Genomic DNA, 11886 nt, shown 5'->3' with positions numbered 1-11886 from the left:
TAAGACTTCTCTTTTGAGCGTTGTTTATAAACTTGGCGATTTCTTCGTTGCGTGTCTTGTTAGGTCGCAAAGCACAGCTGGAAGAGAAGTCGCAGATGAGGACTGCCATTTTTTGTGAACTTCGTAAGTGACACGTATTTCAAGGGTGCTTCCAGCTATCTTGCACATTTGGTCACAAACGGTCAGGGGCCGAACTAACCTGCTTGGCCTTGTGGTAGTGATGGTTTTATAGACGGTGCAAACCGAAATTTGTGCTCAAGTGTTCGGGATGTGCGATTTTATCGCAGTATCTATTATATGTGCACTACAGGCGCATTTTTGTCGTCGCCGTAACCCTGATGTTCCGTATAAAGTCCAGGGGTGATAACACCGTCATCGCGCGCCGTATGCTGTATGTGCGAGTGAAAGGGTCGAGGGGGTGCCGACGATAGCTGCTGAGAGCTGAGAGGAAATGCGCTGTATTCCGTCGCGCAAAAGGGCGTGGTGGAATGGGAGGGAGGGAGGGCGGCGTTGTTCTCCGCCAGCATCTGCGTATTTCGCGACCGCGCGCAAAGAGAATGGACAATCGTGGCTCCGCGGGAGGGAGGGAGGGGAGGGGGGTGTTCTTCTCCGGCTCCAACTGCGCACTTTGGGCGGCCGCGGGCTGTCGCGCGCTCCTTATCTTTAAAGCGATCTGCAGACAGCTCATAACTTGGTGTGTGCTGTGTTCTCGCCGCTCCGTTAGCGTTGAAGCGATAGACCGCACGAATGTCACTTCACTCGCTGCTGCTGCCGCGCGTGCTCACGCCACCGTTTTGACAGCGGGTGTCCGCGGTCATCGAGTGTGACGAGTTCATTTTTTCCTGTCGACGATGACACCATGCTTGTCAGTTTATTAGTAAGCGAATGTTTCCAAGTTTATACAGCCGATAAAGCTACTATATCCTTACTTCGTATAGCTGTCTACTAAGTAGCTATCGCAATCGACGCTTTGCCTTTCGGACGAAACTGCGACTATTTTGGCACGACCGCACGCGTGCGGTGCGGCTTGCGGTGCCTGGCGATTAGAGTGTATACATCGGGCTTTACGGATGCCAACAAGCATTTCGAGAAGTAGTACGTGCAGCACGCTGTTGGTCCGGTATGTAGAGGGAGCAATGGACTGGTTTCCCTCTGACGTTTGCTTGATGATGAAACGCCGCAAGTTCACCTTGAGCTACGCATTGCTCGGTGAAGACGCGTTGAATTCAGTCGCTACACAAGAAAAACGTTACCCGTAAAAAGGAAAGTTCCTCACAGCGCATGGGAACCGCATATTTTCTTATTCTGCCACGCTTAACAATGCAATCATTATGATACACAGCCATGTTCTTGAACTTACCAAAAACGTTACTCACCTAAAGTTGCAGGCAAGACACTTCGATATGCTATATCCAGCTAAATCTACTTCGCAAATATTTTTTTTCCGTCTGGCTTTCAAGGCCACACATTAGTGTGCTACCATCAATAGTTACGTAGTTGTTCCCAGAATAATAAAGGGAAAATGAGAAATCCACCTAATCGTAGCAATTTCTAAAAGGAAACCAATGCTGGTTCCTCGATATAAAAGCCTCGCAGTTGAAGAAAAATTCGTCCTGGTCCGGTACCACCACTTTACCGGGGCATCCGCTGTACCTTCTGAGCTAACTAGGCGGCTATATAGCCGCCTGGTTAGCTATAGCCACCTCGTTAGCTATATGCTATATCATATAGGAGGGCGAAGTCGAATCTGTCAAGTCTAGGCAAAGGCACGGTTTCGAAGTAGTAGTTCTGCGGAAACTCGCAAGGTGCAGAGAAGTAATTAAGGGAAAATGAGACATCCTCCTAAGGTGCATGTCTCATTTTCCCTTAATTAATTACGTCTCTGATGTCTCATTTTCCCTTAATTACTTCTCTCCACCTTGCGGGTTTCCACAGAAATATTGCGTTGTTACCAGAGTATTTTGCAAAACATTGCTCGAAAGGCTTAGTGGCTCCACGCGTCGAGGTTATGACCAAAATTGTAAGCCCATGTGATTCCCAGCCAATCTGATTCCCAGCCAATACATACAAACTTTGTTACTTTGAAGAAATATGCACAATTAGAAAAAAAGGTCATCCGCTAGATCACCCCCACGAGCTTTAAGTGCGCCCCTACAATTATCCCACTTTTCATGTGCCTTATATGGGTGCGCTCACACTATTTAGATCGCGAGCTAGCTGGCTCTTTGAATGCTAAAGGAACAAGAGAAAGAGCGTCAGGTTCTTCCTATGCTGCATCTGTACTTCCGTGCGACCTTAAACGCTGTATTAACCGTGGTTTTCTTCAGCGGTATATATGCTATCAGTTTCAGAGAACAGCAATGATAAGCTAAACTTACTCCTTGTAAGTAAAAACGGCCAAGAAATCTTGCCCCCCCTCGCAGGACGTGGCAGTGGGAAGAGTGAGCCACCGTTTGCCATTCTTACGATTCCTGAAACCGTCGAAAACGGCGCGTCCGAAGCGGACATGGCGTCCGGCGTCTCGCTGACCGTGGGCGCCGTGTCGTCACTCAGTGCCAGGCAGAGTGGCCGCTCGGACACCCACGCGTCCGAGTGCAGCAGCCTGGCGCCATACTGGATGCCGGACGAGATCAAGCACTACTTCCGCCACCGCCACTCGGAGGAGGACAGCAGCGGAAAGACCGACGTGGCGCTGCGCGAAATTGGCCGCGAGAGGGAGCTGCCGGCGATTGACGACAGCGACTGGTCCGGGTGAGTTTCACCGATTGCGAAGACAAGAAGGAAATAACAAAAAAGAATGCACGCCGCTCTCAGCAGCCGTCCATGCCAGACGGAAAAATGCTACGGGTATTCCTTCACTTATCAATTCCCATGGTTCGCGGGGGTCGGAAGCAACGGCGGTTCAGAAATAAACTGTCCGCTACATGAACAAAGGGGGTTATGATTGAAGCACGACTAAGACGAGGAGCAAACAAACATGCAGATTTATTTCGAAACGTGTGCTGCCTTTCATCTTTGTTTACGCAATAATGTTATCACCCATAATAATGCAAGTTGAAAGCTGCTGCTAGGCAAATGGCTCCCGCTTTGGTTGAGAACGTCTTAATGTTCTTTCTGTGTTCCTCTTTAAGCAATGGTGGGTATGACATTTTGCGTACTCCTTACGGCACTGGAAGAAGGCAGCCCACTCGGAATGTCGGACAGTGTGCCTTTCTTCTAAAGCAGGCATGATGTTCATGTCCTGTTAATTGTGCTGTGAATTTCTCAACATATTTCGCAATTGAACATGGCCTAATAAAATACAACTGAGCGAAATAACGGCTGTTTTTCTGCCTGTGAACGCCATTGCATCTGGGGTGCGTTATTGCTTCAACAATGAGCTTGCCTCAACATTCCCAGGAACCCTGTGACATACGACATTTTAAATTTGACACCCGTATGGCCACCATTTCGCTAATCGTTAAAACTAAGAAGTTTCTGGACAGAAAATCGCGACAATCTCGAAAAGGCTTATGGTTTCGGCAGTTGGCTGTTGCTCTCAGCAGTGAAAGGTCCGTGGTTCGATTTCTTCTACTATGGAGAATATCTTCAAGAATACGAGCTGCGCGCTTCAGTGCCGATTTGTTGCATTGGGAAAAGCAGAACAAGTTGCTCTTTTTACACAATTCCCTTACTACCCCATTTCTCTCCGAGAAACAGCATGTTCTGAACTCGTATGTATCTATTGAACTTTCACTCCGTTGCATGCACATGCAATCATTTTATATGTGTCAACTTGCTACCGCTTAACAACTACTTGCACAGTAGCCAACTGGGGAGGAATCGAGAAGTGGCGAGGAACGAATAGAAAGTGAACAAGACAGATTTCGGGTTGATCCAAAACGGAAGTTCGCTGAAGAACGCGTGTGCTCTCTGATCATGATGCGTGTTTATCAGTAACCTGAAGCATGGATTGATGGATTAGTCTAGGATCGCCTTTTTGAAGTTTGCGATCCAAAAGTTCCTTGCTTTTACGTTTCTTCTACCAGTTGTCATTAGCCTTAAGACCTGCCCTTAATGCTAACAACCCATCCAATCTCTAAATCCCATCATCGTGAAATCCCTCCACACTGAAGACTTATCGCCTCACGTGCATGCTAAGAATTAGTGCAGAGCAGTACAGTCTTTGCTTGAGCCCGTTCTATGCACCCCCATCACGAGAAAAGATTTCCAACAAAAATGACTGACGTAGACAGCGGGGAAGAAGTGTCGTCCGCTGTGCGAGTGTTGCTGCTGGAAACAGTTTCTTGCATAGGTAGGCTCTTTTTGCCCAATGCCGCAGTGCGCCGCAGGTTTCCCTGTGTGCAAGGCTAACCGGGCGAAGAATTTTACATATGCCTTGAATGAAATGCACCGCGAACTAGATTTCAAAAATACTTGGATTCTAGGCTTTGTCATGTATCAAACTGCACTAAAATAGTATAGACCCACTATCTGTAAGTCTCTACAATTTGTATCATTGGTTATACGTCAACTCTCCTCAATTTGTAATGTCGCTGATGCATGCCGATCACAGAGTTCGGAGCATGTGCTCAGTCAGATGTCCTCAGTGTATTCACCCTGTCAACCTGACATTTAAGATAAAGTACGGTCCCAGCATAATAGCATTCCCACAATTCCTTTCAGGTTTTCCACGTTTTCAGGACGTAACATTGCACCAAAACACACATTTAGCTATTCCTGCCAAATTTCATTCTATCACTTTTGCTACCAATCAACGGTCATAAATGAAATAAAAACATGCGACTTATGCACCATACAGGGTAGCAGAAGCCTGAGTGTTTTACGCACATGGAGGCACCACACAGGCTTTGAAATCCGGGCTCAGTGAATGCAACAAGCAGTTCCAGTTCCACGTACCCATTATCATAAACCTACTAACTCTGTTCAAAGAGAATTCAAATAGAAAAGCTGTAGCAAAAGCATAGCCTTAGAGATTGTCTAACTACATGGCATTTATGACGTATCCTTTTTTGCATCTGTAATCGTTCATGCCGCGAGTGAATGCATAGCCTTTGAGATTTGTTACACTTTGAGAGTCGTCTTAAGTTTCAAGGATGTGTCAGCTACTCGTTTTGCCTTGCAAAAATAACTCAGGTTATGTGTTTGATAGAATGCGCAAAGATGAAAAGGAAATGTAAAATGAATTACGAACATTTAGAACTTTCAACTATTCTTTTTTCATACTAGCAGATTGATCCATGTCCTAATTTATGTACTAAGCTTATGTACTGTCCGGACGTACTATTTATGTACAGCCAGAGGAAGTTCAAAAGAGAATGTACGCCGGACATCAGAATGGGACAGGGACATTTCTTGTACGTCCTATGGACGTCCGTGATGAATATGTAGATGCATGGACATCGGAACTCGTGGCGGAGGTACCACGGATATCCATGGTTTCTTGGGCTTTTTTTTTTTTTTGCATTTTGCACCCAATGGAATGCGACCGCCGCATTTGGGATCGAACCAGCAACCTCATGCTCAGCAAAGCAACGCCGTAGCCACTGAGCTACCGCGGTGGGTGATTAAATTGCCCCAATAAAGGAAACTAATAAATTTATTCGTCCCAATTAAAGAAAATAAACCAAGGAAGGCCAAACAAACAGGCGCACCAAAACGCAATCACCTGGCGCGCGAGCAAAACGCGTGCCTGTTACCGGCTAAGGAATATTTACCGGTGCCCTAACTATAGGCTATTTTGACTTATTGAGGTGTTAGATCAGATTGAACCCTATGCGCGTACAGAACGGCTAGGGTACTCGTTAGCAGTGCAGGTATGCAGTGACATTGGCTCAAATTTCGAAGTGAGATGAAATTTTATTGTGCTTATTGTACGATATTACAATTGATGCAGCTCCTTGTCTGGTTTCACAAAAAAAAAAAAAATGACGAAGTCATGGCAGTCTCCGCCTATCGCGATATGTGCTATCCAAAATGTCACCACATAAGACGTCCCCAGGACACCTTTTGGCGTCTTCAGTACCGGCAAAGCGTGACCTTAAATAATTGCTTGAATTATTCATAGGAGGGAGCGCATTGATGAAACCCCAAGGGGTTGTAGACGATGGCCAATGATTTTTCTTCCCCTGATATATTTGACAAAATATAGCGTCAAGTTTAGGCAGGATGCAACCTTGTTGCAAAAGAAAATTTAAGCGAACGTATGTGCATTTTGTTTCCTTTTGGATTTTAACATTAGAAACGCAGGTAAGTGTACCACGATGCTAGCGACGGATGTAGTTGCCCCGTCGTCGCTAGCAACTCTGGCCCTCAAATTCCCAAACACGGTTTCACATCCACAAAAATAACTTCTTCGCCGTTATTTCTGTCATGGAGAGTACATTTGTAGAAGTGAAAAGTAATGAAATAATTGGAGTTAAAACTTAATCTGTACATTACATAATTATTTAGTAACTTGTTTCTTGAACTACCCACAGCTGAAACATCACTTCGCCATGTCATAAACGCCACTTCTGGCCTTGCGTTCCGCTTCCCTTTACTGGATCAGCCATTCGAGGTTTCAAACTCGACCTATACAACTTGTACGATATACCTCGGGCGCCACTCAATCCGTATGATGCACTGTCGCCTTTCAGGTGGCGCGCAAAATGGTGCCACAATCCCCGACCCGCACTTGTCGCGGTCGTGGCCGTCATGACAGGCGCCCTGCTAGCCATGCTGCTGTCCGCGGTCGTCGACGAGTTCCACGTCGCGCTGCCGGGGTCCCGAGCCCGAGGTGCTGACGCCGCCGCACCGGGCGACGATTCTGCGGCAGCGCCGGGCGAAGGCACCGACGTGGGCCACGGGGACTTCCTGATGCCGATGCCGAAACGCGAGAGCAAACGAGACAAAGAGGCGACCACACCGGAAGACGTCAACACCGCACGGCCTCAAGAAGGGGAGGAGGTGACTGCGAGCGGGGTCGAAGAGGTGATGCCGAATGGAGACGCCGAGCAGATGCACAGCGCTGCTGGCGAAGCCTACAAAAGGAACGGCTTCGCGGGTTCGAACAAATCGGTGAGCTCTGCGGTCGTGTGCAAGAGCGACTACACACCGTAACAGGGCGATACACCGGGATATAAAGCCAGTGTTTGATAACAGTTCACGAAAGACACGCATGTTTATAACAGTTCCTACACTGTAAAAAAAAAAAAACGCCGTTTATTCTACTGGACTTTTCCTGGCAGTTTCGACCACCAACTATTTGCCGTATATATATAGTAAAATTATCTTTATTATCTCTTCAACTGCGTTGCAAAGATAACATGCGGAAGCTTTAAAGGACTCAAGCAATAAAAACAGTTGACAGAATGTGAGGACTTCCTACATGAGCCTGAGCCAGCATTCACAAAAGATTGTTACCCTAGAATCGTTCCTTAGGACAAATACCGGCCCATGCTGATGTTGGACATATAATTAAAGAAGGCGGGCAGCTAATAACAAAGAACACTTACGAAAAAAAAGCTATGCGAATATGGCCCGTGCTCTCGAAAACGAAGACGTAGCAGGCCTCTGCATGAAAGGTTCCGGTTAACACGCAGTATGACATCACGAGTTCGTGTGATAAGTACCCCTCATACGATTCTTCGAATATCGTGACTGTTATGTTTCCTGCGTTCGTTCTTCTTTAAAAGGTGCACGAGACGTGCGGACGGCCAGCCTTCAGATTCTGCTCGGGGGGACCGGCGGAATTTTACTACAACGGCGCCAGACAGGCATGCATGATGCTGACACGAGACGGACTTGGCCTCTGTAACCGTGGTCGCAATCGCTTCACGTCTATGGAAAGCTGTCGGCAACAGTGCGTGGAAGGAGACACCCCGGCTCCGGAATGCTACCAGAAGGCTGTGTTGGCGCAATGCGAGGCGTGAGTCACCTTCGGCTTGCCATGTTTACTTAGAGGAACAAGCACTTGGCTGCTGCTCGTTATACAGTGAAGATGTCGGGATTGCTTGGATGGCGCACTGCAAAGAAATAACACGATAATTTTGTGCGTCACTTGTCGTTTACAGCGGTTAAGCCACTACCCCACCACGGCGGGTAAGGGTGGGACTGTAGTATGCATCAAAACCGAGGCAAAGTCCATCGACAACTGATTAGAGATATCAATGTCACATTTCAGACAAATCCTAACCTATGACCTTTAGGAGGGAGCGCATTAGTAAATTATATTTTGCTCATCAGAAACAGAATGGCCGCGAGTCAGAATTCGAAACTACACTGTTTCCTATAGCATGCACGGTGGTTTTAAGTACGAAGTGCTCGTAGCTCCCGTTGTCGGCGACCTTCAACTGACCTCGAGCAAAAAGCCAGAGCTGTTATCCGGGCAAGCTGAGAAAATAAAACGAGATTAATCCGGGCAACCAGTCCAAACTTAAGAAAATGCGATCTCTGGCCCCCAAGTCTTTGTACTGCACCGTATCACATACGCTAGTCCCTATTCAAACAAGCAATAAAAAATATTGCTTCCAAGTTCTTCCTAATGTTTGTTCACAATGTCACTCAAGCTGTAACTTCTAGTACGCTGAAGTTTTATTTGTCATTTCCAATAGCGATGTTCAAAAGGCAGATACAGGGCACCATGCACTTCATTGTGACCTTTTGGCACTGAGCCCTACTCTGAAAGCCAGCGGTCCGCGAGTTACGCGGCGCGAGTTTTGCGTCGCCTCGAGAGGTGGCGCCATGCAGCTTCAGGCGTGGCTACCCACCGCGGTGGCTCAACAGTTATTATGTTACGCTGCTGAGCACGAGGTCGCGGGATATAACCCCGGCCGCGGTGGCCGCATTTCGATAGAGGTGCAATGCAAAAACGCCCATGTCCCGTGCATTCAGTGCAATTATCCTTTGGTGGTCAAAATTAATCCGGAGTTCCCCATTACGGCATGCCTCATAATCAAATCGATTCAACTCATTCTTCTTGAAGCTAGGAAGTGCATTCTGTCTCCCTGGCGTCTTTCGCTGCCTGTCGTGCCGTCTTCGGCCGGTTTCTTTCTTCTAGCTGGGCAGCGTCCATATAGACCAGTAGCCAGTACGGCGTGGTGCGGTGGGCTGGGCCGTTGCGAACATGCACTACACCGATTCTGAGATAGTGGCTAGTATCATCTCTAACTAATCTACTTTGCCGGTTGCCATTTCATGCTTACATCTACTCTCGATTACGGGAGAGCCAGCAGTCTTCCCCATTAATAACGGCATGAGGTGACCGTTTTGGTAAGGTGAGAATAGCATTGAGCGACGGCTGTGGCAAACGTAAGCGACTTGAAATTCCCACGCAAGATTGCGGTGAAAAAACGTAAAACGTGGTATTTCTCTAATGATTTAAGTATGCAATTTGATGCCACAAAGCTCACAGTTGTCTTGGTATTACTCTCCCCATTTTCTGCAGCCCAACATTCGTGCGCTTCATATTGACGTAGGGACGTCTGTACATGTGCTAAAATGCCACTACGATCTGGAAACCGTTCAAGTAACGAGCGTTAGGCGTTTGGTTTACTAGAATTGATATCAATGAGGTTGAAGTGAGGTACACCAATGGAAATACGAGCTTATGCGTTTATTTTCCCACATGATAAACAGACTCAAACATTTCACCTGTACATATTGCAACCAACTATCTCAGATATCACTGCTCAACATCGTCTTCACTTTCTTCTGCTCGGCTGTTCTTTATTAGCACAAACACCATGCACAACTAATATTAGCACAAACACGGGCACAACTAATAGTAGTAGCCTCCATCTTGGCTATGACGTCACACCAAGAGCCGCCATCTTGAATTTGGGAAACCGAATCTATGGCGCCATTTCGTCCCACGACTTCATAATCACGTGGTTCCACCTCTATCCGCCATTTGGACCGTTACGTCATCAGTGGCTCCCGAATGTGGCCGCCATCTTTGATTTGATATTCCAAAACTATACCGCCATCTTTGAATATGACGTCATAATCACTTCTAGCCGCCATATTAGATTATGACGTCATCATTGGCACCCAAATTTGGCCGCCATGTTGATTTGAGATTCCTAAACTATGCCGCCATTTTTATTATGACGTCATATTCACGTGGATTCATTGCTATCCGCCATATTGGATTACGTCGTCATCATTGACACCATAATTTCGCCGCAATCATGTATTATGACGTCACAGTCACGTGACGTCACCAATCACCAATTGGGTTGCTACTGATTTACTATGGGGGCCGCCATCTTGAATTTATTGGTGACGTCATCAATTGGCGGCCATCTTGGATATATCAGTGACATCACCAAATAATAACCAATTCGATATACTAATGGCGTCACCAACCAATCACCATTTGATTTGCTATATCGATTTACAATGGGGTCTGCCATTTTGAATTCCTCGGACTTTGAAAATTTCACGCCGAAGGGAGGTGGTAGCAGACCCCAAGAAATCAAGACACGTGATGAGTAAGACGCTCTCAAAAAGGAAAGTGTTACGAGGGCTATTCTTAAATCACTTATGGTTGACACTTGCCCGTATGATACGAATTCGTTTGCACGGAAGAAGAGTTCACGCTGTACCAAAATTAAATATAGCAAGATGCTTTGAAAACTTACCCCTCTATTCATAAATGCCTTCTAAATTGAAGCCCATTCTTGGCTTGATCTAGATGACGCCTGGACAGAACGTTCTCAAAACCCTCATTGCGTTTCCTTGGGCGCGTTCACGTCAAGCGTCAACTAGATCAAGTGAAGCATATACTTTGAGTTAAGGCGCGTTCTTAATTGCGGTGGTTGGAATCCACTTTCAGGACCTTGGCTTTGTGTGTTTCGGGAAGTGAACACGCCCCACGGTAAACGAGGGACAGGGCTCTATACGCTTGCAGCTGTTACAACGTGAAAAAAAAATGTGATTATTAGAGAACTGGTACTCGACTTTGACAAACAAAGTGCGCTATCATAAACAAAAAGAATGGCTCGAAAACGTAAGAAACAATAAGGCTTTTTCTCGGGTGCCACGCTATGAAATATTCCTGAGCGAGCGAGCAGTATCGAGAAAATATGAGACCGAACATTACAAACTATATTCAAAAAACCAAAGTGGCTGATCACAGATGCTCCGCAGAAAACTATTCAATGAGTCTAAAGATGTTCAACGGCAAAGTTCGATTGATTGGCAATGTCTGATTAGTCTCCCCAGGTCCCGACAAATAGTTGCTTAAAAACCGAACCGATTCGTTTTGACCCCTCTCATATTATGGTCTTGCTGAAGCCAGGTTTGCCGTAAGTCCAAGCACTAGACATATACGGTGTTGGGGTCTCGGTGCTGACGCCCGTTATTGCCAATGGGTCGCAAGCCCCAAGGGTAGCGTTGGCCTGGCGGCCTGGGGCACTGGAAGCATCCGAAGGTCCCGGCAAAGCAAGAGTAGACTGGTAACAGAACAACTTGTTTATTCTAACATAGCAAAAGAGCGGCCGGTCAGGTCGACCGAAGTGGAGAGACGGGAGAGCACGTAACTCAACAGTACAAATCGGAGCCTCTCTCCTGGCGTCCGGGGGCAGCTGCTCTTATACTCTCGGCGTCGCGGGCCAGAAGGAAGGTCACGGGATGAGCCCACGCGACGGCGGAGCATGAGCCCACGACGGCGCGCACGGTCGAGCCGAGAGACATGGTGAGCCGAGTGTAGTGACGCATCGCCAACCCGCCGACGGACAGACCTGCTGGCTCCTCACTTGGGGAGCTCCGCTCCCCGGCTGCCGCGCTTTGACAAGCGTGGGCACACACACACACACGCACACAAGAAGACACGTGGCACTGAAACACGCCTGGACACGCTTGGCGGGGAGGCGTTGCGGCGGCGTCGAACGGGCCAAAATG

At 47.3% G+C, this 11886-nt stretch overlaps 1 protein-coding gene across 1 annotated transcript; it reads left to right on the top strand.

Moving 5' to 3' along the window:
- Positions 1-6586: 6586 nt before the first annotated feature.
- On the top strand, positions 6587-7953 carry LOC140218757 (uncharacterized). The gene is made up of 2 exons (XM_072288524.1): positions 6587-7059; positions 7677-7953. The coding sequence occupies exons 1-2, from the start codon at positions 6697-6699 to the stop codon at positions 7911-7913; spliced, it is 600 nt and encodes a 199-aa protein (XP_072144625.1). The 5' UTR covers positions 6587-6696; the 3' UTR covers positions 7914-7953.
- The last annotated feature ends 3933 nt before the right edge of the window (positions 7954-11886 follow it).

Source organism: Dermacentor andersoni, chromosome 6 (genome assembly GCF_023375885.2).
Source record: "Dermacentor andersoni chromosome 6, qqDerAnde1_hic_scaffold, whole genome shotgun sequence".
Classification (NCBI taxonomy): Eukaryota; Metazoa; Arthropoda; class Arachnida; order Ixodida; family Ixodidae; genus Dermacentor; species Dermacentor andersoni.
This window is presented reverse-complemented; position numbering and strand designations above follow the sequence as displayed.